Below are 26,464 nucleotides of genomic sequence, written 5' to 3' on the forward strand. Positions count from 1 at the left end.
ACATTAAATTTATCCTTCATTCATTCAAATGTTATAAAGCTCCCAACCTCAAAACAATCCTCCATCCTCTCAATACCCATTTGCATCCAAGTCCTCAAAAATTGATTCATCTACAGAGAAAGGAATGAGTCTGTTTTGACAAAGGGGCATTTTTCATGAAACTAAGCCTCATACTTATTTCCTTATCACTATTATTCCATAATTCAATCAATTGTTTCAAAATAGGTGTTTCCCTACTTCCGACCAACAATTTAGAATTCCATTTGTAGATAAAATCCTGTAAGTTTATTTCTCCAATTTTATGAAATTCTATATAAAACAAGCAGGAATTTTATCTAAACTAAACAATACATTAATAAATCTCAATTGAGCAGCTTTATAATAATTCTTAAATTGGAAAGTTGTAAGCCCCCCCCAATTCAAACTTCCAAGTCAATTTTTCCAAAGAAACACTCGCCATTTTTCCTTTCCATAATTAACACTCGCATTTAAATCCTTAAAATATTTTTGAGGAATTAAGATGAGGATCGACTGAAAAAGATATTAAACTCTAGCAAAAATATTAATCTGAACACAATTTGCCCTACCTGCTCAAGTAATAGGTAGGGTATTTCACTTGTTCAAATCTTTAGCAATTTAAATAAGTAAAGGTTTATATAGATTTTTGTCATTATCAACCCGAATACCTAAAAATTTAATACTAGCATCTGGCCATCTAAATTTAGTAATCATTTTGCAATTAGTATAATCACCCTTAACTAAAGGCATACCTTCACTTTTCTCCCAATTAATGTTATATCCAGAAATTTCCCCAATCTTGCATGTAATTGAGACAAAAATGTATAGGATCAGTCAAATAAACCAAAACATCATCAGCAAATAAATTAATTTTATATTCTTCTTGATTAACCTTTATGCCCTTCATCTAGAATCTTGTCTTATAAGCTCCGCTAAACGTTCTGTTGCTAAAATAAACAAGGCTAGTGATAAAGGACAACCTTGATAATGCAATCTAGTTAATTGAAAAGAAGTAGAAATTTGTCCATTAGACACCACCCTTGCACAAGCATTTTTATAGGCCAATTTATAAATGTGAACCCAAAGCCAAATCTCTTTAATACTTTAAACAAAAAAATTCCATTCTAATCTATTAAAAGCCTTCTCTTCGTCCAAGACTACTGTCACACTTAAATCACCTCTTCTTAGAACTGAATGAATTAAACTAATCAACCATGCAACTTTGTCAGCAGATTGTCTCTTTTTGACAAATCCTGTTAGGTCCATATGAATTAAATTTGGTAAATATTTAGCTAATCTATTTGCTAAAATGTTTGCAACAATTGTATAATCCACATTAAATAATGATATTGGTTGATGAGATGCCGGATTTAATGGATCCTTATCTTTCTTTGGTATAACTGTAATTATTACAGTTAAAAAAGACTCCAGCAAGGAATGAGATTCCGCCGCTTAATTTAGCATCTCCATAAAATGAGGTATTAAAAGATCCCTTAAAAAAACTCAGACGGAAAACCATCCTCTCTCAGTGATTTACCATTTTGCAATGAACTAAGTGGTTCACTGACTTGCCATAAGAGGAGCATCTAAATCTCTTTGACCTCGATATTTCAAACTAGGTAAATTTATCTGAGATTTTAAAAATTCTTAATTTTAACTTCATCTCTACTAGATTCAGATTTGTATAAATTGAATAAAAATCTTTAAATTAATTTTTCTTTATTACTTTCTTTTCTCATATGAAACCTTTCTTTGTAAATCATTTTCCAAGTCCTCTATTTCCATTTCTAATTGATCAACCTTTCATATAATCTCTCTTAATTTTTGCTGTAAAACTTAATATCTGACCTCTCAAATATGCCTTTTTACTGTTTTATTAACTACTGAATTAGAGTTTATTTTGAAAAATTATTGAATTTTTTCTTATAAGATCACAAAAATTCCTCTTCTTAAATAGCGTAGAGTTGTCTCCACCTATAAACCGAAATGTTCCTTCTCATTAAAATCTGAAAATGATCAGATAAAATTCTAGCCTTATAACTTTCATAACTCTTCCTTGCAATTGCGCCTATGTGAATAAAAAGAATAATCTCTTTCCTTAAGATTTAATCTTCGCCAAATATCTATCAAGTTCAACTCTTTCGTTACACTCAGTTACCTTTACTGCGTTAGCTCGAATAACTGATCTTGTCGTTTTTTTTGGTTTTTTTTCACACTGTGAACCATATCAACCAAAATATATACAAACATTTCTCATTAAATGTGCACAGTGGCATTTTCTCTCTTTCTTCCACCCCTACCCTCCCATCCTCTCCAAAACCAATAAATATTCAACATATACAATACAAAACCATGAAACAATGTCATCACACAATGAAAAATAAAGAAGAAAAATGTGTCATCTACTTTTACACACTGGATCAAGTCGTTTTGTCTTCTTATCATTTTAGGGGGTGGACATCCGAGGCAAGCCCTCTCTGTTATGTTCCATGTATGGTTCCCAAATTTGTTCAAATAATGTGACTATTTTTTTAATTATATGTTATTTTTCCCAATGGAATGCATTTATTCATTTCCATGTACCATTGCTGTATTCTCAGGCTCGCTTCCATTTTCCAAGTTGACATTATACATTTTTTTGCTACTGCTAAGGCTATCATAATAAATCTTTTTTGCGCTTTATCCAATTTGAGCCGTAATTCCTTACTTCTTATGTTACTTAGAAGAAAGATCTTTGGAATTTTTGTGATTTTATTTAATATCTGATTTAGATCTTCCCTAAACATTTTCACTTTCGTACATGCCCAAATTGCATGTACTGTTGTTCCCGTTTCCTTCTTACAGCGAAAACATCTATCTGATAATGTTGGATCCCATTCTTTTAACTTTTGAGGCGTGATATATAACCTGTGTAACCAATTATAGTGTATCATGTGTAACCTTATGTTTATTGTATTCTTCATAGTTCCAGAACATAACTTTTCCCATGTTTCATTTTTTATCTTTATGTTTAAATCCTTTTCCCACTTTTGTTTAGGTTTATAGCTCATTTCATCATTTTCCTTATCTTGCAGCTTAATGTACATGTTGGTTATAAATCGTTTAATTATCATTGCTTCTGTAATCACATATTCAAAGCTGCTTCCTTCTGGTAATCTCAGTCTGTTTCCCAATTTATCCTTTAAATAAGCTTTCAATTGATGATATGCAAACATTGTACCATGAGTTATTCCAAATTTGTACTTCAACTGTTCAAATGTTAACAAATTATTTCCCAAAAACCAATTTTCTATTCTTTTGATTCCTTTTCTCTCACATTCTCTAAAGAAAAGCTTATCTGTTGTAAGAGGGATTAGTGGGTTTTGTGTCAATAACAATTTTGGTATTTGGTAATTCGTTTTTTTCCTTTCTAAGTGGATCTTCCATATATTAAGTAAATGATGCTGTCATGGTGAGCTTTTATATTGCACCAGGTTTTCATCGCACTTATAAAGTATATGTTCTGGTACCTTCTCCCCTATTTTATCTAGCTCTATCTTAGTCCAGTCTGGTTTTTCCCTTGTCTGGTAAAAATCTGATAAATACCTTAATTGTGCAGATCTATAATAATTTTTTAAGTTTGGTAACTGCAAACCACCTTGGTTGTACCTCTCTGTTAATTTATCTAACGCTACCCTCAGTTTTTACCCCTTTCCACAAGAATTTCCTTATTATTCTCTTTAGTTTATTAAAGAATTTCTCTGTTAAGGGAATTGGCAACGATTTAAATAAGTATTGTATCCTTGGGAAGGCATTCATTTTAATGCAGTTTACCCTCCCTATCAACGTTAGCGGTAATTCTTTCCAATGTTCTAAGTCTTCCTGAAATTTTTTTATTAGTGGCTGTTAATTTAGTTTGTACAGGTGGCTTAAATTATGATCTTGTCGTTTTGTCCAAAATTGGATCAAGATAACAATTAAAATTGTCTCCTATCAATATTTTTTCATGCGCTTCAGCTAAGAACATAAAAGTATCCCAAATAAATTCATCATCTGCATTTGGTGCATAAATACTCATAAGTGTCCACATTTCGGAATAAATTGCTCCGTTGACATGACGGTGGATGGTAGCCTCGCCCACTTCCGTCTTCTCAGTAAGTGCAGTCCTGACCAGTGAGATGTTATGTATCCACGAGCGGTCACGAGTTAAGTTAACTCCAAGGAACTTGGTGCTCTCCACTCTCTCTACAACAAAGTTATTGATGTGTAGTGGAGGGAGGTCGTTGCTGGTCCTCCTGAAGTCCACAATCATCTCCTTCATCTTGTTCTCATTGAGACTCAGGTTGTTACTGTCGCACCATTTCGTGAGATTTTCCACCTTTTCTTTGTAGTGTGACTCACTGTTGTTGCTGGTGAGGCTGACGACTGTGGTGTCGTCTGCAAACTTGATGGCGATGCAATCGTGGGTCAGTAACGTGAAGAGGGACGAGCCGACCACACAGCCCTGTCTAAAATCAGTACCATAATGGCATCTTCCCACCGGCTCCGACGCAATCTCTCACATGCCCCATTAGTTATTTGCAAATTCTCTGTGCTCCTTTGAGGAGCCTATCGCCCATTCCGATTTCTGTTGGCTCTGTACAGACTTTAAACGACCGGTTACTGTGGTTTATTTTAAAGAATCCAAATAAATTGAAACCTTTACCTGGCAATTTGTTATTAAAATATTGTGATTTGCTTTTAACAGCATCCGCTGGTCAGCTCAGCAGTAAGTGCCAGATTTTAACGGGGTGGGGGTCATCTTATACAAAGGGTGTTGATCAAAACCAGCATTTTACATAGAAATTCTGGGGACGTCCTGTACACAAGTTGCCTTTGTACAACAGCATATAAGGGACGTAGATCACGGTAACAAGCCCTTTTGGTCCATGAGCCTGCCACCCAATTACATGCAAAGACCTACAACCTTCGGTACGTTTTGAACGGTGGGAGGAAACTGGAGCCCCCTGGAAGCCCACGCAGACATGGGGAGAATGTACAAACTCCTTACAGGCAGCGAGGGATTTGAACCCCAGTCCCAATTGTTGACGCGGTAACAGCATTGCGCTAACCATGCTGCCCTATTATAGAGGCTTCCTTCTTCAGTCCTTCTCATTTCAAAATTAATTTTGGGAAAAGCGCTCTGAATTGAAACCGTGTTCAGTTCTTTCTGTTGCCATTTTAAAGAAAAAGGATCTGACAGTGCCTCCCTTTAAAAGAAACCCTGGAAAGGGAAATCATCACAAGGTAAGACATGGCAGATCGAGAGCCAGCAACTTTTTTCAAAGAGAAAGGTTCTGAAAATACTTTGTTCAGCAAGCTTGCTGATGAAGGGGCTTTGTCAAAGGGAGATAGAGTTATGAACTGGCTTGACCAGAGCATGCCTCAGCCTGAGAAGTTCATTGTTTGGTTGTGCACCCCAGGGAATGTATCATTCAGTAACCTCATTGTGGGACAAATTTAGCCGAATCATGTGTCCCATGGGAGCCCCACAACAAAATGGCCTTTGATTTGATTCTGATGTCTTTCTGTTCCCTTTCATCTCGTTTCCTGTTCAATCTCCAACAGTAAGAATGAGCTGCCCAGTATGGGCACAACACTAAACGGCTCTTGGACTTGGAGTATTGAAGAATGAGGGGATCTCATAGAAACATTTCGAGTGCTGTAAGGATTTCGCAGAGGGAATAAGATATTTCCCTTGGTGGGTGAATACAGGAAAAGGGGGAACAGTCTTTAGCTCCTTTTCCACTGGCATCCCAGTAAATTGACTGTGCAGTGTCCTGGAATAGGAAGCCCTTTGTGCTGTTTCTGGGAGACTAATTGCTTTTCCACTCATCCCTGGGGGATTGGAGTTTTCTACCTTCAACTGGGAACGGGTGACTTTCTGCTGTCCCTTTTCCACTGGTTTTATCATCACCCTGACATCAGCAAATGCCGGGGATATGAGTAGGGGTAGAGGTGGTTAATCCCTGGCTTAAAATTATGTCATTTGACAATGGCGTTCGGACAATGTTCCTTTTCCACTGGATCCTGTCCCAGTTAATTCCTGGGACAGGGTGCCAGTGGAAAAGGGGCTTTAGTATTAGAAGATACCCATTTAAAACAAAGATGAGGAGAAATTTTTTGAGCCAGAGCGTCATGGACTTGTGGAATTTGTTGCCACTTACAGCTGTGGAGGCCTGATCTTTGGGAGAGTTTAAAGGGGAGATTGATAGGTATTTAATTAGGCAGGGTATCATGGGATATGGGGACAAGGCAGGAACTTGGAACTAGATGAGAGAACAGTTTAGCTCAGATGGATTTGTGGAGCAGACTTGATGGGATGAATGGCCTTCTGTTCCTTTTTCTTGCAATATTGTGAACGTAGCTCCTTAACGAGCGTTGAAACATCTGAAGGCTTCCTGATCATTTCGAAGGTTCGGATCAGGAGCGAGGGTTGCCGATGATTTGAACTGGAGTCAGTGCTGCGGCAGAGGCTGGAGACGAATCCACCGACACTCAGTGTCCCTGAAGGGACTCTCTTTTGCTTCTGTATCTTCTATTGTCAGGGGCAGTGGGCAATTCTCGTGGCAACTCTATTTGCCATGTGGCAAACAAAAGTTGAAGTTTGTCATGTATATTACATTTTTATATATTACAGGTACACGATCCTTTATCCGGACATCTAAAATCCGGCAACTGGGGAGAGAGACGGCAGCGCGAGTCGGGCGGTTGGAGGGAGGGGAGAGAGACCGGCAGCGCAAGGCGGGGTGGAGGGATATGGTAGCATGATTGGAAGGGGGTGGAAGTGGATACAGCAGCACAATTTGGGTGGGCTTAAATCTGGCTTTCTGAAATCGGAAAAATCCGAAATTTGGATCACACTGTTCCCCAAGGGTTCCGGGATAAAGGATTGTGTATCTGTGATAATAAAAGGATCCTTGAAGAAACTTGCTGTGCACCTATACAGGGTCTGCCTCAGCAATGTTTAATGTGGTAGGGCATCAAGCTGCTTTTATTTTCCATCATACTTTATTTATGAAAATGTAGAATTTACATCTTCAGATTAGTTGAGGTAGCCTGTGTGATAGGACTTTCCAGCGATACCACCTGTTGTAGTCTCTGGCCATGAGTAAGCATGTACCAGAGACAGATTTTCTCTTTGAGTAAAACAAGAAAGTCTGCAGACCTGTGATTTGTATTAAATACACAGAAGAGATGGAGAAATTCCAGCAGGACCTGCAGTGTCCATGGAAGGCATAGGCAAAGTTGGAAGCCCAGCAGGTTAAACAGTGGACTTCATGTAGCAAAGATAAAGATATATAACCAACATTTTGGGCTTGAGCCCTTCATCAAGGTGTGTGAGGTTATCCACTTTTGAAAGAAAAATGGAAGATCAGAATATTATTTAAAAGGCAAGCAATTGCAGTCTGCTGCCATGCAGAAGGACTTGGGAGGGCTTGTGCATGGATTGAAAAAGGTTGGTCTGCAGGTGCAGCAGGCTATCAAGAAGGTCTTCATTGCTAGAGGGATTGAATTTAGGAGCAGGGAGGTTATTCTGTAACTGTACAAGGTACTGGTGAGGCTGCATCTGAAGTACTCAACAAACAATACACATGCAAGACAAGTATTCATACAAATACATAAATGAACATTGTTTCAAGAATATGAGAGTCTCGAATGGTCAGTGTGAGCTTTTCCTTTGGTCCTTCAGCATTCTTACTGCTTTGGGAGGAAGCTGATCCTCAGCCTGGTGGTGCTGGCTCTGATCCTCCTGTATCTCTTCCCAACAGGAACAGCTGAAAGATGCTGTGTGCAAGGTGGAAGGGTCCTCGATGATCTTGCGCGCCCTCATCAGACAACGATCCCAATAGATCACGTCGAATGGTGGGGGTGAGGGGCAGAGGGAGGCAGACTTCCTCTCACTTGTCTCACATTAAGGACAGTGAGTTTGACCCTTGCATGCTGCTTCTTCTTTTCAATAATGCTCATTCCTCCTGGCACCACCTAGAAATTGCAATTCAAGGTGAAAGTTTGGTTCCTTCTCAAAGTAGTAATTGGTGAAAATTCAGCCACACTCCAATGCCTTGCCTGGTGTGGGAGTGTCTGTTAATACTGGGTGGCTGAAAAGACAGAGCATTCCATTGCCTTGCTCTAATATTGCTCACCTGGGCAGGTATAACATTTAAACGCTTGTTTCATGCCATTTGTTTTTATAGCCCACGGAATAGCAAAGTCATTTTGTAAAATTGATAATTTCCGATCTGTAGCAGTGCTTACTTTTGGAGCAAGCCTCATTCTTTCCCTCTCCATCTTCCCTATTACCACATTTTTCCTTCTTCCTGGTATGATTTTGCAAATTCCCTTTAGGTGCACCTCTGCTGTTTGTTCGAACAACATCCTATTCTGCCCACTTTCTAGTTTGACATTTATTGATTGTAGCGTGTCGAATGACTCAAAAGACGTCGAGTCAAACCAAGGCTTTTATTAGCAAATGACTGGAGGGTAGTACATCGAGGTCAACCAGTCCAGACTGACCTGGGTCTGGTTAGGAGCAGCCCTTTATGACCTGGCGGTGGGCGTGGCTACGGCTCTCAGCCAATCACTACTACTATATGTTAATATATACATTGGTGATAGTGACCTCTACTATCACGATGATCACTTGGGCAGCACTAATTACAACGCTAGAGACCCAGATTTGAATCCTGTGCTGTCTTTAAGGAGTTTGTACGTTCTGCCCATGTTTCCCATGGGTGCTCTAGTTTTCAACCACCCTTCAAAACCTACAGGGGTTGCAGCTTCATTGGGTTTCGACATTGTAACTATTATTTCGGGAACTTGTAATACAAATCATTCAAAATTAACAGGCCCCGATATTCCCCAACCCCCCCGTACATTTTGTGGGAGAAAACCAAACCGCCCGGAGGAAACCCATGAAGACAGGGGGAGAACTTACAAACTCCTTACAGACAGGGCCCAGATTCAAACCTGGGTCACTGGCGCTGTAAAAACGTTGCACTAAGCGTGCTGTCCTAGATTGATGGCTTCCAATTTTACTTTGCTCTGCATGTTGAAGCACGTTCTTCACATTCTGTCAAACACTTCTCTTATTTTTAAATTGCCTTTATTAGGTCACACCTCTGCTTTTGTACAAATGAATAGAACCCCCCCACCCCCCCATTCTTTCCTGATGAGCATAACCTTACAAAACTGGTCAATTTTTGCATCTTCTCCAGTGGCTCTTTTGTTTTACCCAGTATTGTGGGTAATTCATCTAAGATTTTAATTTCTGGCCCATTGGAATTTTTTTTTGTAACTGAAGTGAATATACAGTAAACACAATGCTGGAGAAACTTATCAGGTCAAACAGGGTACTTTATATTAACAAAGATGAAGATGCGTAACCAACATTTATACAGATACATAATTCCTCGAACGTGCCGTCATAGGTAGACAGGGTTGTGAAGAAAACTTTTGGCATCTTGGCCTTCATAAATCAAAGTATTCAGTATTGGAGTTGGGATATTATGGTGTAATTTGTGCAGTTCTGGTCGCCAAACTACAGGAAGGATATCAGTAAGATTGAAAGAGTGCAGAGAAGATTTACTAGGATGTGGCCAGGTCTTCAGGAGTTGAGTTTCAGGGAAAGATTAAACAGGTTAGGACTTTATTCCGTGGAGCGTAGAAGAATGAGGAGAGGTTTACAAAATTATGAGGGGGATAGACAGAGTAAATGCAAGTAGGCTCTTTTCACTTTGATTAGGAGAGATAAATACAAGAGGACATGGCTTTAGGATGTAAGGGGAAAAGTTTTGGGGAACTTCAGTCAGAGTGGTGGGAGTGGAACGAGCTGGCATCTGACGTGGTAAAATGTGGGCTCACTCTTCAGTATAAATTGGTTAGATACATGGTGGGAGCGATCTGGAGGGTTACAGAATGGGTGCAGGTAAGTGAGAAAGTGGGATGATGTTTTGGCACAGAATAGAGGGGCCAAATGGCCTGTTTTCTGTGCTGTAGTATTCTATTGTTTTGAACTTGAGCCTTCAAGGTTTGAGCAAAATGTCGGCAGGCGCCCAAACAAAATGGTGGGAGGGGGTGTGGAGGGAGGGAGGGGCACGACGAGGAGCACAGTCCCAAAGTCAGGAGGTAAAAGGTGAATAAGGGAGGGAGGGCACACCAGTAAGCAGGGGAGGAGGGATGGCTCTGTGAGCTGCAAGAAAAAAGGGAAGGGTAGGGATAACAGAGAGTACGTTAGCAGAAACCGGAGAAGTCGATGTTAATGCGCTCCTATTGGAGAGCGCCCAGACAGAAAATTTCCTCCAATTTACGTTTGGTCTTGGTGGGAGAGTAAAATCCCTGTTATCTGAAATTCAAACAACCGGCCAAAATAAAAGGCAGAAAATAAATAGTAAAAATACAAAAGTTTAAAATTGGCGCCCTCTTGCAGTCAGTTCCCGATCGACGCAACACACAATCTCAGCAACCGGCTAGTTCATTTATCCGGTATCTACCAATCCTCATTGGTGATTGCTGCTCTATCCACTGTCGAGTCTTTTCCAGGTAAAATTACATTTAAGTTCTTCTCCAGGTGATGAGAAGTTTAAAGGTTGTTCAACTTGAATTTCAGCTTAGCTGGACCATGCAGACCAGAAACCTGGAGGGGCACTGGAAAGATGACAACAGAATTGAGTCAACAATATTTTTTTCTGAACCTATAAGAAAAAGGGAAAGTAAAAAGCAATTTACATTTGAAATTCTCAGTGGGTTAGAGAGAAAAACACGAAAAGGCAGCACAACCGGTGTTTGACTCCGGCCGTTCTCTGTAAGGAGTTTGTACATTCTCCCTGTGTCTGCGTGGGTTTCTTCCAGGGGCTTTGGTTACCTCTCACCCTTCAAAACATACCGGGGATTGTCGGTTAAATTGGATGTATTTGGGTGGCACGAGCTGCTGTCTTAAAAAAATGTGGACACTGTGATTACACTAAAAACACAAAACTGCTGGAGGAAGTCAGCAGGTCTCACAGTGTCCATAGGAGGTAAAGATAGATAACCAACGTTTCAGGTCTGCGCCTTTCTTCGAAGTAGTTAGCAAACATCTGTTCTCCCTCCCGATCTGATAAGGGAATCGTTCATTTATGATAGAAGTTATTTGAATCATTTTCTGCTTTGTGTTTTCTCTTAGTATTGGATTTTGAAGTGTTTTTGAAAGCTTTGCCAAGAGTGAGTGGGAATATTCATTGTTCTGAAATTTTATAGTCCGGTCTGACACCTGCTGCGTAGGTGATTGTGACCTTGGGATAGATGGTGTCAGGAGTTCTGTCTTGCTCTGCTGACTTGCAAGTATGCAGAGTTATCACCTTAGATCAGAGAACAGCCCTGATTCAATGGAGGAATGATGGGGGGGCCAACACCCGATCTGTTTTGGCCAAATGCTCCTTTTGTGCTTTTAACCTCACTGTGTTTGAGTTCACATCACTGGTCTCTGAGGAGCGCTGAGCAGATCAATGCTGCCAGTGCCTCCTGCAGGGGAAAGCTTATTAAAAGCAGAAATTGGAAGTTTATCCTGTAACTTGGAGGATTCGCATGCTCACCAACGGCCACAAAAGCTGGAATTTCCCCCTCAATCGCTCCACTCTCTGCTCCTCAGGTGCTCTTTGGTTTGATTTTGTTGTCCAGGCTTCTGCTCGTTTTCCTTGGTATCTAACTTCATTTGAAATACTTTGCACTGTCTTACAACACGGTACAGGCCCTTCAGCCCAACATGTACTGACCAAAAAAAAACTAAACTCAACCTTCCATGCCTCATAAGCCTCTGTTTTTCTGTCATCCATGTTCCTGTCTAAGAGTCTCTTAAATGCCCCTATTGTTCCAGCCTCCACCAATGCAGTCCAGGCACCCACAAGTCTTTGTGTAAATAAACTTTGGAGTGTCATCTCCCCTAAACTTTCCTCCCTTCACTTTGTACAGACGTCCTCTGGTGTTTGCTACTCCCGCCCTGGGACAAAGGCGCTGGCTGTCCACCCTGTCTATGTCTCTCAAAATCTTGTAGACCTATTAAGTCACCTCTAATCCTTCTTTACTCCAAAGAGAAAAGCACTTGCTCTGCTAAACTTGCTTCATAAGACATATTTTCCAATCCAGATAAATCCTGGTAAATCTCCTCTGCTCTCTCTCCAGAGCTTCCACATCTTTCCTGTAATGGGGTGACCAGAACTGAACAGCATATTCTAAGTGTCATCTCACAGAGGTTTATAGACCTGCAACATTACCTCATGATTCCTGAACTCAGTCCCCCGACTAATGACACCCAGTATACCACAGGCTTTCTTAATTATCCTCTCAACCTATAGGCATGGAAATTGTGGATAGTTTTAATTTTTTTTTAATTTAGACATCCTGCACGGGAATAGGCCCTTCCGGGCCGCAAATCCGTGCTGCCCAAATACCCCAATTAATTAACAATCCCCATACGTTTTGAAGGGAGAGTGGAAACTGGAGCGCCCAGAGGAAACCCACTTGGTCACAGGGAGAATGTGCAAATTCCTTACAGACAGCGGCGGATTCGAACCTGGTTCGATGGCGCTGGAATAGCGTTGCACTAACAACTACACTAACCGTGCTGCATTTTATGTTGCTTCTTCTGTCTTAGCCTCTTCCTAATCATTATATTCATTCTTGATGATTTTCCATTTTTGTTGCTGGTCCCCAGTACTTGAGGTCGATGATGCTTGTGCAAATGTAAACTAGAAATTGTTTCAAGATCATTTTGGCACAGCCTAATAAAACTGTATTGACTCCTTGTTCAACCAACTAACCAGTTCACAGAAACAGTTAGCTAAGAGATTATTTTCAATAAGTATAATTATTAGTGACTACATTATTTTCGGTAACTAATCTTTTGCACGCACATTAATTTCCTTTGGGCGCTGGTTACAAAACACGTGTGCACAAGCACAGCTTAGAGGGATCAGCGTTTGGGAGCCGCCAAAACGCATAACCACTTACGTCTTTGAATGTGCAGTGGCCGCTTCCGAACTGCATAACCCAACTGACAGTCCCTGCCCCAATAGGGAAGGGAGGACAGTGGTGGCCACTGGGATTGGGGCGGCCACCGGGGTGGGGTAGTCGACGCGTCATGGGCAGCCGCTGGGGCAGGGGAGGTCTGCGGTGACTCCCGGGGCAGGGGAGGTCTACGGGAGCCACCAGGACAGGGGAGGTCTGCGGGGGCCGGCGGGGCAGGGGCAGCTGGAGGGGGATGTCAGGGGGCAGTTGGTGCGGACTGTGAAAGCCCCGCTGGCAGCTCCGGCGCCTCGGTCTGTGGGGTCGCTCTCCACGGCTCAAAACGTAGCAGGGCAAAGGCAGTCTTCCCTACCCATAATCCCTCATGCAGCTGAAACTGTTCTGGGAAACACAGAGCGGTTCCAGCGGCGTGGGGGATTATGGGTATGGAAGACGGCCATTGCTATGCCGTGTATTTATGGTGGGTGGCACTGCGGCACCACTCGACCCACCTCCATCAAATTCAGATGGCGCTATGAGGCACCTCCGGTTATGAATGGGACGCTGTCTGAAAGGTAAGTTCTTGGTTTTTCATCCGCTCCTGTAGACAGAGGCCTGACATGAAATGGCCTTTTCTTAGCTATAGTTTCCACCTGGATTGATCCTCTATGGAAACAGCTTGTTGTTATGGTAGCATCTAACTAGTCCATGCATAAGTGAAAGAGTGATTTTATCTCTCACAGCTGCTGGCAGCCCTGAATACAACAGAATTTAAAAAAAAATAAAGCACATAATAGGCTGTTACAGTTACAAGTGTGTGACTTTCTCACAGCCAATTTTTAATGGATTAAGCAAAGATTAAAGTTAACACCTGAAAAGATTTTCATGGTGTTAAAATAAGGCTTTGCAATCTTTGCATTTCAATGAGGAGGCTTTTAGGTATTTGGGTACCTTTTCTCATTTTTGACCATTCCTCTGTGGTATCTCCCATAATTTAGAATCTAGACCAGCCATTCTCAAATTTTTTTTAGTGAGGGGCCCCTTCGGGCTCTGCTCAAAATTTATTAGACGTCTTCTCCGTGAAGAGTCAAGTTTAGTTGGTTTCCTCTGTACTTAAGACCATAAGACTTAGGAGCAGAAATAGGCCATTCAGCCCATCAAGTCTCCCGCCATTTAATCATGAGCTGATCCATTTTCCCACTGAGCCCCATTGGCCAGTCTTCTCTCTGTAACCTTTGATGCCCTGTATAATCAAGAACCTACAAATCTCTGCCTTAACTACATCCAATGACCTGGCCTCCACAGCCACCTGTGCAACAAATTCACCACTTTCTGAATGAAGAAATCCCTTCCGCGGTTAGCACAATGCCAATTAGGTCCGGGCTCGAATCCCACGCTGTCTGTAAGGAGTTTGTCTGTTCTCCCCGGATGTGCATGGGTTTTCCCTGGGAGCTCCAGTTTCCTCCCACTATTCAAAGCATATAGGGGTGTAGGTTAATTAGGTTAAATTGGATGGCATGGACTTGAGGCCAGTTACTGTGCTGTATGTCTAAAAAATTTTTTAAAACTCTCCCACCATAGGAAACAACCTTTCTACATCTACTCTGTCAACATTCTAAATGTTTCAATGAAATCGCCCCTCATTCTCCTAAAGTCCAATGAGTACAGGCCAAGAACTGTCAAACGCTCCTCGTGTGATAACTCTCATCCTTCTGAAATCCCCTCTGAACTCCTTCCAACGCCAGCAAATGAGGAGCCCAAAACAGCTCACAGTACTCCCAAGTGAGGACTCACCAGTGCGTTGAAGAGCCTCATATCTCTGCTCTTACATTCTAATCCTCTTGAAATGAATGCCGGCATTGCTGACGATTTACAGCTGGAGTGTTGAATATAATTGTAAAAAAGCTTGGCTCTGTTGTTCAAGAGCACCATCTACTGAGGTGATTTATCTGCTGAATCATAGAATGCAAGGAGCAGGGAGATGGTACCAGAACTCTATGAAACAATAGACACAGGTAGAGTACCAGGTGCTGTTCAGGAATCATGTGAAAGCTCTGGAGTGAGGAGATTTGAGGTTGTTGCCAGGACTGGAGAATGGAAGAAGGTGACTAGTCTGGGATCTCTTGGTAAAATTGAGGTTTAGTAACATTTGTACAATTGCAAGGGTGAATAAGTTGAAAGTAAAGGATTTGTTCACCCCGTCTCCCCATCACCCCTTCCGCTATCCCTATGTCTCTTTTCCTCTAGCTCTGTCTCCCCCTCTCTTTCCCTTATTTGCAGAGCCAACACCCTCCCCCGATCACTTCTCATCTCTCCTGTCCTCCTATCCATGTCCAATGATCGCCTTTTATCTGTTGGCCTGTGTGCCTCTCCCTGCCCTTCCTTCCCTCCCCCCACCACCCCGCCTTTTATTTTTGCTCACATCTTGAAGAAGGGCCCGAAACGTGGATGATTTATCTTTACCTCCTCTGGAGGCTGCAAGACCATAAGACATAGGAACATAAATAGGCTATTTGGCCCATCGAAGCTGCCCTGCCATTTAATCATGAGCAAATCTATTTTCCTGCTGTGTTCCTTGAGTATTTTTGTGTTTTTACTCCTTTCCCAGAAAGGTCCAGTAAAAAGGAAGTGTAGATCCAAGACATTTGGAAGAAGGATAAAGAGGGAAGGGTTTGAGGGGAAGAAAATTCATTCATTAGGCCCTTTTATAGGGAAAAAAGGTGAATGTGAAGATAGATGCTCCGCCTGTACATCACTGCACTTAAAAAAGTCCGAAGGCGGATGGACTGCTGGAATACACTCCAGCTTCCATCCACCTCAGGGGTACACTTAAAGGTGGAGTGAAAGGATTGCCGCTGAAAATGGCTACAAAGGGGAAGGCCGATGACGTCGCTATGACACCGTCAGCCCGCGATCCAGGAACGCAATTCTTTTTTAAAAAAACCTCATGTGGTTGATAGAGGCGATTACGTTGCACAGGAGATCTGCCTGAGTCCTAGGACTGCTTGCTCAGATCTCCACTACCACTCTTACCTGCTCTTCGGTCACCATTATCAATTGCTTTCCCTTCTCGGCGTGCAAGTTTGATGTCACGGTGGGATCCTCCCTTATAGGTCATCAGCATAAAAGGTAAAATTGCCTTTTTTTTTTAACTTGAGCCGGTTATATTGCGGTGTTTCATCTTAAAAAGGCTTAGTGAGTGGGGTAGGTGGCTAAAAGGGAGGTAGAGGCAGGAACTCTAATCACATTTCAAAAGTATAGCTCGCCAGCTATACTGAAGTGTTTGAGGTGATTTGGTATGTCACTGAAGACTCTCGAAACCTTCTATAGGTGTTACCATGGAGAGCATTTGGCCTGGTTGCATCACTGTCTGGTACAGAAGTGCCAACGCTCAGGACAAGAAAAAGCTCCAGAGAATTGTTAACTCATCCTGCGACATCATGGGCACCCAACTTCACTCCATTGAGGATATCTACAAGAGGCGGTGACTTATCAAAGCAGCCTCTCTCCTCAAGGGCCCCTCACCACCCAGGCCAGGCCCTCTTCTCTCCGCTACCTTCAAGGATCAAAGGTCCAGGAGCCTGAAGTCAAGCACTCAGCGGCCATCAGATTCCTGAACGAACAATGAATCACACTTCGACTTTTTCTTGCACTATTTGTGATTATTTTGTAGGGTGGTTTATAGAAATGTTCGCGCTGTCATGCTGCCACAAAGCAACGAATTACACGATGTGTTCATGACAATAAATTCTGATTCTGAAAGAAAGCTGGGCAAAGATAGGGGGAGCTCTCTGAATGGAGAGGGAAACTGGAGAAGTCAATGTAAATGCCATCTGGTTGCACAGTGCCCAGGCTAAATTGATCTGGGCTTGTTGCTGGCAGCTCCTGGTTTCTTGCTCTCTCTGCAGCACCAATGAACTCCACCACTCTCTAATCTCACTGTGGCCGAGCTCATAACGAGGTCATTATGCTCACCTCTTTTGAAGAAGAACTCTAGTCCCAATCTTTCCTCACGTTCATGCAATTTTTTTCCCCCTCTCCTTCACCTTTTATCTTGTTTCCTTTTGAAAATCACAATGGAAGCAGTGTTCATTACTAGTTTCTCAGGTTCGTTTGAAACTGAATGTGGACTTGCAATCAATCAGCAGAAGGGGAAACTTTAATCTCATTCTTTGTACCATCGAAATCGAATCTCAATATGAAAAAGGCGCATGTTAGGTTTTCAGTGATCTAGTGAACAAGGCAGCAGCAAGATAGGAAGAATAAGGTTTTGAGTACAGCTGCAGTACAGGGGTCTGACTGAGTTCCTCTCCCTTTCTCACCATTGAGCAGGGCTCTCATATGCCCAATTCCTACAGTTAGCACAATGCTTGGCCTGGAAGTCAGCCTGGAAGTCAGCCTGAAGAAAACTGAGGTCCTCCATCAGCCAGCTCCCCACCATGACTACCAGCCCCCCCACATCTCCATCGGGCACACAAAACTCAAAACGGTCAACCAGTTTACCTATCTCGGCTGCACCATTTCATCAGATGCAAGGATCGACAATGAGATAGACAACAGACTCGCCAAGGCAAATAGCGCCTTTGGAAGACTACACAAAAGAGTCTGGAAAAACAACCAACTGAAAAACCTCACAAAGATAAGCGTATACAGAGCCGTTGTCATACCCACACTCCTGTTCGGCTCCGAATCATGGGTCCTCTACCGGCACCACCTACGGCTCCTAGAACGCTTCCACCAGCGTTGTCTCCGCTCCATCCTCAACATCCATTGGAGCGCTCACACCCCTAACGTCGAGGTACTCGAGATGGCAGAGGTCGACAGCATCGAGTCCACGCTGCTGAAGATCCAGCTGCGCTGGATGGGTCACGTCTCCAGAATGGAGGACCATCGCCTTCCCAAGATCGTATTATATGGCGAGCTCTCCACTGGCCACCGTGACAGAGGTGCACCAAAGAAAAGGTACAAGGACTGCCTAAAGAAATCTCTTGGTGCCTGCCACATTGACCACCGCCAGTGGGCTGATAACGCCTCAAACCGTGCATCTTGGCGCCTCACAGTTTGGCGGGCAGCAGCCTCCTTTGAAGAAGACCGCAGAGCCCACCTCACTGACAAAAGGCAAAGGAGGAAAAACCCAACACCCAACCCCAACCAACCAATTTTCCCTTGCAACCGCTGCAATCGTGTCTGCCTGTCCCGCATCGGACTGGTCAGCCACAAACGAGCCTGCAGCTGACGTGGACTTTTTACCCCCTCCATAAATCTTTGTCCGCGAAGCCAAGCCAAAGAAAGAAAGAATTACAGTGCCAGCAACCCGGATTTGAATCCAACGCTGTCTGTAAAAAGTTTGTACCTGTGTCTGTGGGGGTTTCCTCTGGGTGCTCCGGTTTCCTCCCACCCATCAAAATGTTCAGGGGTTAATTAGGATATTTGGGCGCCGTGGGCTGGAAGGACCTGTTATGTCTAAATTTGTTTACTTGAAGGGAACACTAATGTCCTTTAAAACGCTCTCCAAAATCCCATTTTGTCCTCCCCTCCCTGTGTTTTGAACACCATCCACAGCATCTACTGCCTCATCCCACCCAGCATCTACAGCCTCATCCAGCCCCACTCTCCTTGACCTCTGGTGTTTGCCCCTGCCACCTCCAGAGAACCCGTCACTTGTCCCCACACTTCTTTCCTCACTGCTCTCCAAGGATCAAACAGTTCTTCCACTTAAGGCACAGATGCGAGCATCTTGTCCAGCTCTTGTTCAAATCATTGGCAACCTGAGCTCCAGATCCTAACCTCCAATACAATCAGTAAGCCTTCAGCTCCCGAGGCCCTTTGAGAGCCCTTCTTGCCCTCAGCACCCTCTAAATGCTCCAAATCATGGTAGCAGCCACAGAACCAACAGGGTATTGTTTTCCAATGGTGAAGGATTGGATGCATATTTTCCAATCTTTTCTGTCAGTTGTCGTTCTTCCTTATAAATAATGGTTTAATGTCCTCCGTTGTCACTCCCATTTTTGTTTTGTGAACCATCCGACGAAATGACATTGACCATTTGTTTTATAATTTCAGATGAGCGTGAAGCAGTTCAGAAGAAAACCTTCACCAAATGGGTGAACTCACACTTGGCAAGAGTAACCTGCAGGATCACAGACTTGTACATGGACCTGAGGGATGGGCGAATGCTGATCCGGTTGCTCGAAGTGCTATCGGGTGAACTGCTGGTCAGTACCAAACACTTGTTGACAATTCAGAGTTTCGTTTTATTGTCAGAGTACATTTACGACATCACAAAACAACCCTGAAATTATTTTTCCTGTGGGCCAGGCAGAATTTCTACTTATCGGCAGTGCAAAATAAACTGTTCTCAAGAAAAGATAAATGCAAAAAAAGAGAAATAAAACAAGAAGGAAATGCAAACAAACTGACTGTGCAATTCAGAAAATAAATAAAGTTCAGGACTCAGAGTCCTTAAGTGAGCCCCTGATTGAGTTTGTCATTGAGGAGTCTGATGGTGGAGGGGAAGCTGCTGTTCCTGAACCTGGTGGGGCGAGTCTTGTGGCACCTGCACCTCTTTCCTGACGGCAGCAGCGAGAACAGAGCCATGTGCTGGGTGGTGCGGATCCTTGATGATCGTTGCTCCTCTCCGATGGCAGCGCTCCCTGTGGATGTTCTCGATGGTGGGGAGAGCTTTGCTGGTGATGCATTGGGCTGTGTCCACTACCTTTTGCAGGGCTATCCGCTCAGATGTATCAGTGCCCCCATTCCAGGCTTGCAGCACATTTTCCACTGTATATCTGCACAAGTTCCGCAAGATTTTCAATGTCATACTGAATCTCCGCAAACTCCCGAGGAAATGGAGGCTTTCTTCACAATGACGTTCGAGTGTTGGGTCCAGGAAAGATCCCCGAGATGGTAACTCCCAAGAATTTAAATTTGCTCACCCTCTCAGCCTCTGATCCACGGATGCATTTGCCAGGCATTGAAATGATGCAACAAAGTGGCTTTGTTACACGATCAATCATCCAAACAGGCAAGAAACCTTAATGGGACGGCACAGTGAGGTTTGGGGTGGTCCCCTGGCTGTGATCCCCCACGTTTTCCTACATTCATGATAAATTCCTATCCAGAATGTGAATTCTGGCGACATGGCTGGCTCAGCAGTTGTGGGGACCAAGTCATTGGGTGTATTTAAGGCAGAGATTGATTTAGCCAGGGCATCCAAGGTTATGGGGAGAAGGCTGGGCAGTGGGGCTGAGTGGGGAAATGGATCAGCTGGTGATTAAATGGTGGGGCAGACATGATTGGCTGTTTCCACTCCTACGGTATGTCTGATTGAACCTGGCATTGTCTGTAAGGAGTTTGCATGTTCTCCCCGTGTCTGCGTGAGTTTCTTCTTCAGGGGCGAAGCTAGGGTATGGCAGGCATGGCATGTGCTCGGGGTGCTTCTTGAAGTGGGGGGAGGAGGCATGTCTTGAGATGGTGGTTCTGCTGCCACCCTGGACATGCAAGGAACATGCACCGTGCTCGGACCTCCTTCCTTATCCTAGCATTCGCTCTCAATTATACAACGTCAAATACAACATGATAGCCAACAGGATCAGCTATCACGAGACCTTCTTGTCGGCGGTAATTTTGACGCATTGGCCACCGCTGAAATAGGTGCTATTTTGCGTAGATACATCCTGGATGCTCCAGGTACCTCCTACCCTTCAAAACATACAGCATGGTAACAGGCCCTTCCGGCCCATAAACCCATAGGTTGATAGGTGTATTTAGGCAATATGGGTTTATGGGCCAGAAGGGCCTGTTACCATGCTCTATGTCAAATTTAAAAGTTTTTTTAAAAAATTTAATTAATTTAACTCTTTCATGTGTGTTTTTATCAGGAGGGAGAGAAATCTGTCTGACTGAGAAAGCAGTCAACAGATTCTTACAATAAGTCCCCAAACAAGCCTGTCGTTATCTTGTTACTTTTGTTGTTGGGTAAATATTGGACAGGATATGTGGAGAATGACTGATTTGAATTTTGCCAAATTTTCAAAATCATCATTTTCATATTATGACAAACAAAATATTTGGTTTAATCTGGTTCGACAGCCTTGAGTGCAACCACACCTTTATCAGCAACAGGCTTTAAATCCCCTCCCTTCAAAATATTAGGTTGAGATTGTGGGACTATACAAGGGTAAGGAACTCAGATGGTATTTCCAATTCAGGGCAGCACGGTCTGTGTGGATCTTCCCTGGGGGCTCCGGTTTCTTCCCACCGTTCAAAATGTACCAGAGGTGTAGGTTAATTGGATATAAATTAGACAGCCTGGCCTGTTACCGTCCTATATGTCTAAATTTAAATTTAAAATTCACCACTTGAAATGAACAGATCAAAGACCATGTGTAAAAACATAATGGTGGAGAAACTCAGCAGGTTAAATAGTGGACTTTATGCAGCAAAGATACATAATTTCAGACTTGAGCCCTTCATCAGGGTATGAACAAAATGTCAGCAGGAGTCCGAACAAAATGGGGAAGGGGCACAGTCCCGCAGGTCACTTAACGTACAAACTCCTTACAGATTTGAACCCAGGCTGCTGGCGCTGCAAGAGTATCGCGCTAACAGTGCCGGCTATGTCCCTGAATATTTTTGACCAGGGAGCCTGGAGATCCAAGAAGTTTTAAATTTAACCTCGTGGGAAGTAAATGCCAGTGAGTTGGGTTTATAATTGCACTCGGATGGACTTTTTTTTGGTTCCCACTCTTTTGTTCTCACGTCCTCACTCCAGCTGCACACATTGTGGGACATGCACCACCCTTTCCTGAAAGAGCTTCACAATCACATCTGTATAAACAAAAAAAAGGTGTGAAAAGAAGCAGAGCCCTCAGCTGGAGTTGAGGAAATGCATTGGGCATCATGCAGATCTTTAACATTAAGATTGGAAACTGGAGGAGTCACGTGATGGAGTAGTGGCCGGTAGGGGAATTCCAGCCCTCTCCAGAAAAGTAAAAAAAAGGTAGAGAAAAAACAAAGTCACTAACACAGAAACCATAACAAATTGAAAGTCAAAGTGTGGAGAAAATGGCAGCAAAGAAAGAAAAACCAAAAACAATGGGAAGAAAAGAAGAAGGAAGGACATCGGAAGAGGAAGGTGAAGGCCATACCGGTAAGAGGAAGCCCGCCATGGAGAGAGAAGCCCGCTCCCTGAGGTCAGGGGAAACCCCGAACTCAGGACTCCAAAGATGGCTCACGGAGCCAAACAAAAGTGCGCAACTGCGCATGCGCGATGCGCAAGACAAAAACAACACTGACAGGAGGGGGGACCAGCTGAGGAATAAATCTCCACAGCTCAAACAGACAAGTACAACACAACAGCAAGACTCTCAACAGGAAAACATAGAAAATAACGAGAACAAGAAGGAAGAGAATAAAAATAGGAAATCAACGAAACAACAGATGACCAACTCAGAGGAAGAAGACCAACACCAAGACACTTTTAATAAAAATAAGAAGAACAAAAATACCCAACAAAATAAAACAAACAACCCAACAGAGACAGAGGTAAAGGACACAGATACTGGAGTGGACTCAGAAGAAGAGGAGGAAGAACACAGAGAAATGGAAGATGAAGGGAAGGGCAAGTACATGGATATATATTTTTTTAAAGAATATATGGAAACAGTAAAAGAATGGCAGTCACAAGAATTCAGTGAAATAAAAAGAAGAATAAAAAGTACAGAAGAAAAAGTGAATAGATTAGAGATGATCATGACAGATATAGGAAAAAGAGTAGTCAAGGTGGAAGAACGAGAAGCAGCCATAGAAATGGAGGTAGATGACTTAAAAAAGAAATTAGAAGAATCTGATAAAAAATTTAAAGAAACACAGGAGCTGTTAGCTCAGAAGATAGATATAATGGAAAATTATAATAGAAGAAACAATATAACGATAGTGGGCCTTAAGGAAGATGAAGAAGGCAAAAATATGAAAGAATTTATAAAAGAATGGATCCCCAGGGTCCTAGAAGGGCCAGAATTACAGGAAGAAATGGAAATAGAAAGGGCACACAGAACATTAGCTCCTAAACCACAACCACAACAAAAACCAAGATCCATTCTAGTAAAATTCCTAAGATATACAACAAGAGAAAATAAATTGGAGAAGGCAATGAAAAAAATAAAAGAAGACAAAAAAACCACTGGAATACAAGGGTCAAAAATATTTTTTCTATCCAGATATAAGTTTTGAACTCCTGAAGAAGAGGAAGGAGTTTAATGCAGCAAAAACGACCCTATGGAAAAAAAGGTTATAATTTTATGTTAAAATACCCAGCGATACTTAAAATAGTTATCCCGGGGCAGCAAAGCAAACTATTCTCGGATCCGGAAAAAGCACGAAAATTTGCAGAACAACTACAAAACAGACAGAGAGATGAAGAGATGTTCTTTGGCTTGGCTTCGCGGACGAAGATTTATGGAGGGGGTAAAAGTCCACGTCAGCTGCAGACTCGTTTGTGGCTGACAAGTCCGATGCGGGACAGGCAGACACGGTTGCAGCGGCTGCAGGGGAAAATTGGTTGGTTGGGGTAGAGTATAAGTAAGAACTAAGAAGGGAAAGAAAGGGAAGAAAGGAAGTAAGGAGGGAATTAAGAGAGTGACCTTTGTTATATATGAAGATTAAAATCTTTTCTGGGGGGTGCTGGGTGGGGAAGAATAACAGTCACTGCGAAATCAGTTGACACTTGCGAGCGGATTCGCAAATCCAAATGGAGAGGGGAGATGTGGTTGCCCGACAAGGGACAAAGGGCAACTCAGAAAGGGGAGGGACTATTGGGGTTAAAGGAATCTTAGATATGAGAATAGTGGAAATATTTTATGTTTTAGAAATGTTGTCTTACAATGTGTTCAAAAAAAGAAAGCAGAAATGGATAAGAAGGGAAGTTGGTGATGAGGAAACGGAAAGGAAAGATAAACAAAGTATGAAATGACTATGTTGAACTATATGACTTTAAATATTAATGGAATACATAATCAAATCAAAAGGAAGAAACTGTTAAATTTACTGAAAAAAGAAAAAATTGACATAGCATTCGTACAAGAAACACATCGAACTGAAGTGGAACACAAGAAATTAAAGAGAGATTGGATAGGACATGTAACAGCAGCATCATATAATTCAAAAGCCAGAGGAGTAGTTATATTAATCAATAAAAATGTACCAATCAAAATAGAAGAGGAAATAATAGATCCAGCAGGGAGATATGTAATGATAAAATGTCAGATATATTCATGGAATTTACTGAATGTATACTCACCTAATGAAGAAGATCAAAAATTTATGTAAGATATCTTTTTGAAGATAGCAGATACGCAAGGGAACATACTAATAGGAGGGGATTTTAACCTTAATTTGGACTCAAACATGGATAAAACTGGAAAAAAAACTAACAGAAAGAACAAAGTAACCAAATTTATAATTAAATCGATGCAAGAAATGCAACTTTTGGATATATGGAGGAAACAACACCCAAAGGAAAAGGAATATTCATATTATTCGGATAGACACAAAACATACTCAAGGATAGACCTATTCCTGTTATCAGCCCACATTCAAGGGAGAGTTAGGAAAACGGAATATAAAGTTAGACTATTATCGGATCACTCACCCCTGTTATTGGCAATAGAGCTAGAGGACATCCCACCAAGAATGTATAGATGGAGATTAAACTCCATGCTACTTAAAAGACAGGATTTTAGAGAATTCATTGAACGATAAATTAAAATGTACTTTGAACTAAATACGGAATCAGTGAAAGATAAGTTTATACTATGGGACACAATGAAAGCGTTCATCAGAGGGCAAATAATAAGTTATGTAACTAAGATGAAGAAGGACTACAATCGGGAAACAGAACAGTTGGAAAGGGAAATAACAAATATAGAAAATGAATTAGCAACAAAGGAAGATACAACTAAAAGAAAAGAATTGGCAGATAAAAAAATAAAATATGAAACACTACAAACATACAAGGTGGAGAAGAACATAATGAAGACAAAACAGAAATATTATGAGCTAGGAGAAAAATCGCACAAAGTTCTAGCGTGGCAGCTTAAGACAGAACAAACTAAAAGAATGGATTGGCATTAAAGAAAAAGGACAAACAAATTACATATAATCCAACGGAGATCAATGAAAACTTCAGGGAATTCTACGAACAACTATATCAAACTGAAAATGAAGGGAAAGAAGACAAAGTAGATGAATTTCTAACTAAAATTGAACTACCGAAATTACAAACAGAGGAGCAAAATAAATTAATAAAACCATTTGAAATAGAAGAAGTACAGGAGATATTAAAAAAACTACCGAACAATAAAACACCAGGAGAGGATGGATTCCCAATAGAATTCTATAAAACATTTAAAGACTTATTAATTCCTCCCCTCCTGGAAGTAATCAAGCAGATTGATAAAACACAAAACATACCAGATTCATGAAAAACAGCAATAATTACAGTAATACCAAAGACAGGGAAAGATCCACTTGCACCAGTGTCATATAGACCAATATCTCTACTTAGCACAGATTATAAGATAATATTAGCAATCAGATTGGCCGACTATGTACCAAAAGTAGTAAATCTAGACCAAACTGGATTTATTAAAAAAAAAGACGAACAATGGACAATATCTGTAAATTTATTAACTTAATTCATGCAGTAGAAGGAAATAAAACTCCAACAGTAGCGGTTGCTTTAGACACAGAGAAGGCCTTTGACAGAGTAGAATGGAATTATTTATTCAAAGTACTACTAAAATTCAACCTACCAGAGTAATATATTAATTGGATTAAAGCATTATATAAGGGGCCATTAACGAAAGTGACAGTAAATGGATATATATCAAAACAATTTAACTTAAGTAGATCAACAAGGCAGGGATGTCCACTATCTCTCTCACTGTTCGCGTTGGCTATAGAACCACTAGCAGAACTGATAAGAACAGAAAATAAAATAAGAGGGATAAAAATAAAAGAGAAGGAATATAAAATCAGTCTATTTGCAGATGACGTTATAATATACTTAACAGAACCAGAAATATCAATAAAAGAATTGCATAGGAAATTGAAGGAATATGGAGAAGTATCGGGGTACAAGATCAACGCAAATAAAAGTGAAGCAATGCCAATGAATAATGCGGATTTCACAAAGTTTAAGAAAGAATCACCATTTAGATGGCAAACACAAGCAATGCGATACCTAGGTATAGAACTAAATAAAAATCTCGGCCATCTATATAAACTAAATTATCATCCATTAATGAAAAAATTACAAGATGACTTAGAGAACTGGAAATACTTACCACTAACACTGATAGGAAGGATAAACTGTATTAAAATGAACATCTTCCCAAGGATACAATACCTATTTCAGTCATTACCAATTCACCTAACAGAGAAATTC

The 26,464-nt window shown here is 41.7% G+C and overlaps 1 protein-coding gene across 7 annotated transcripts in view; it reads left to right on the forward strand.

The window, feature by feature from the left end:
* Positions 1-26,464, forward strand: part of LOC138740832 (spectrin beta chain, non-erythrocytic 1-like) — a 393,831-nt gene that overhangs the window by 207,028 nt on the left and 160,339 nt on the right. For all 7 annotated transcript variants that reach the window (XM_069894022.1, XM_069894016.1, XM_069894017.1 and 4 more), the window contains one exon: positions 19,081-19,232. In XM_069894022.1, the coding sequence (XP_069750123.1) occupies positions 19,081-19,232 (152 nt within the window). The remainder of the gene's footprint in view (positions 1-19,080; positions 19,233-26,464) is intronic.

Source organism: Narcine bancroftii, chromosome 8 (assembly GCF_036971445.1).
Source record: "Narcine bancroftii isolate sNarBan1 chromosome 8, sNarBan1.hap1, whole genome shotgun sequence".
NCBI classification, from domain to species: domain Eukaryota; kingdom Metazoa; phylum Chordata; class Chondrichthyes; order Torpediniformes; family Narcinidae; genus Narcine; species Narcine bancroftii.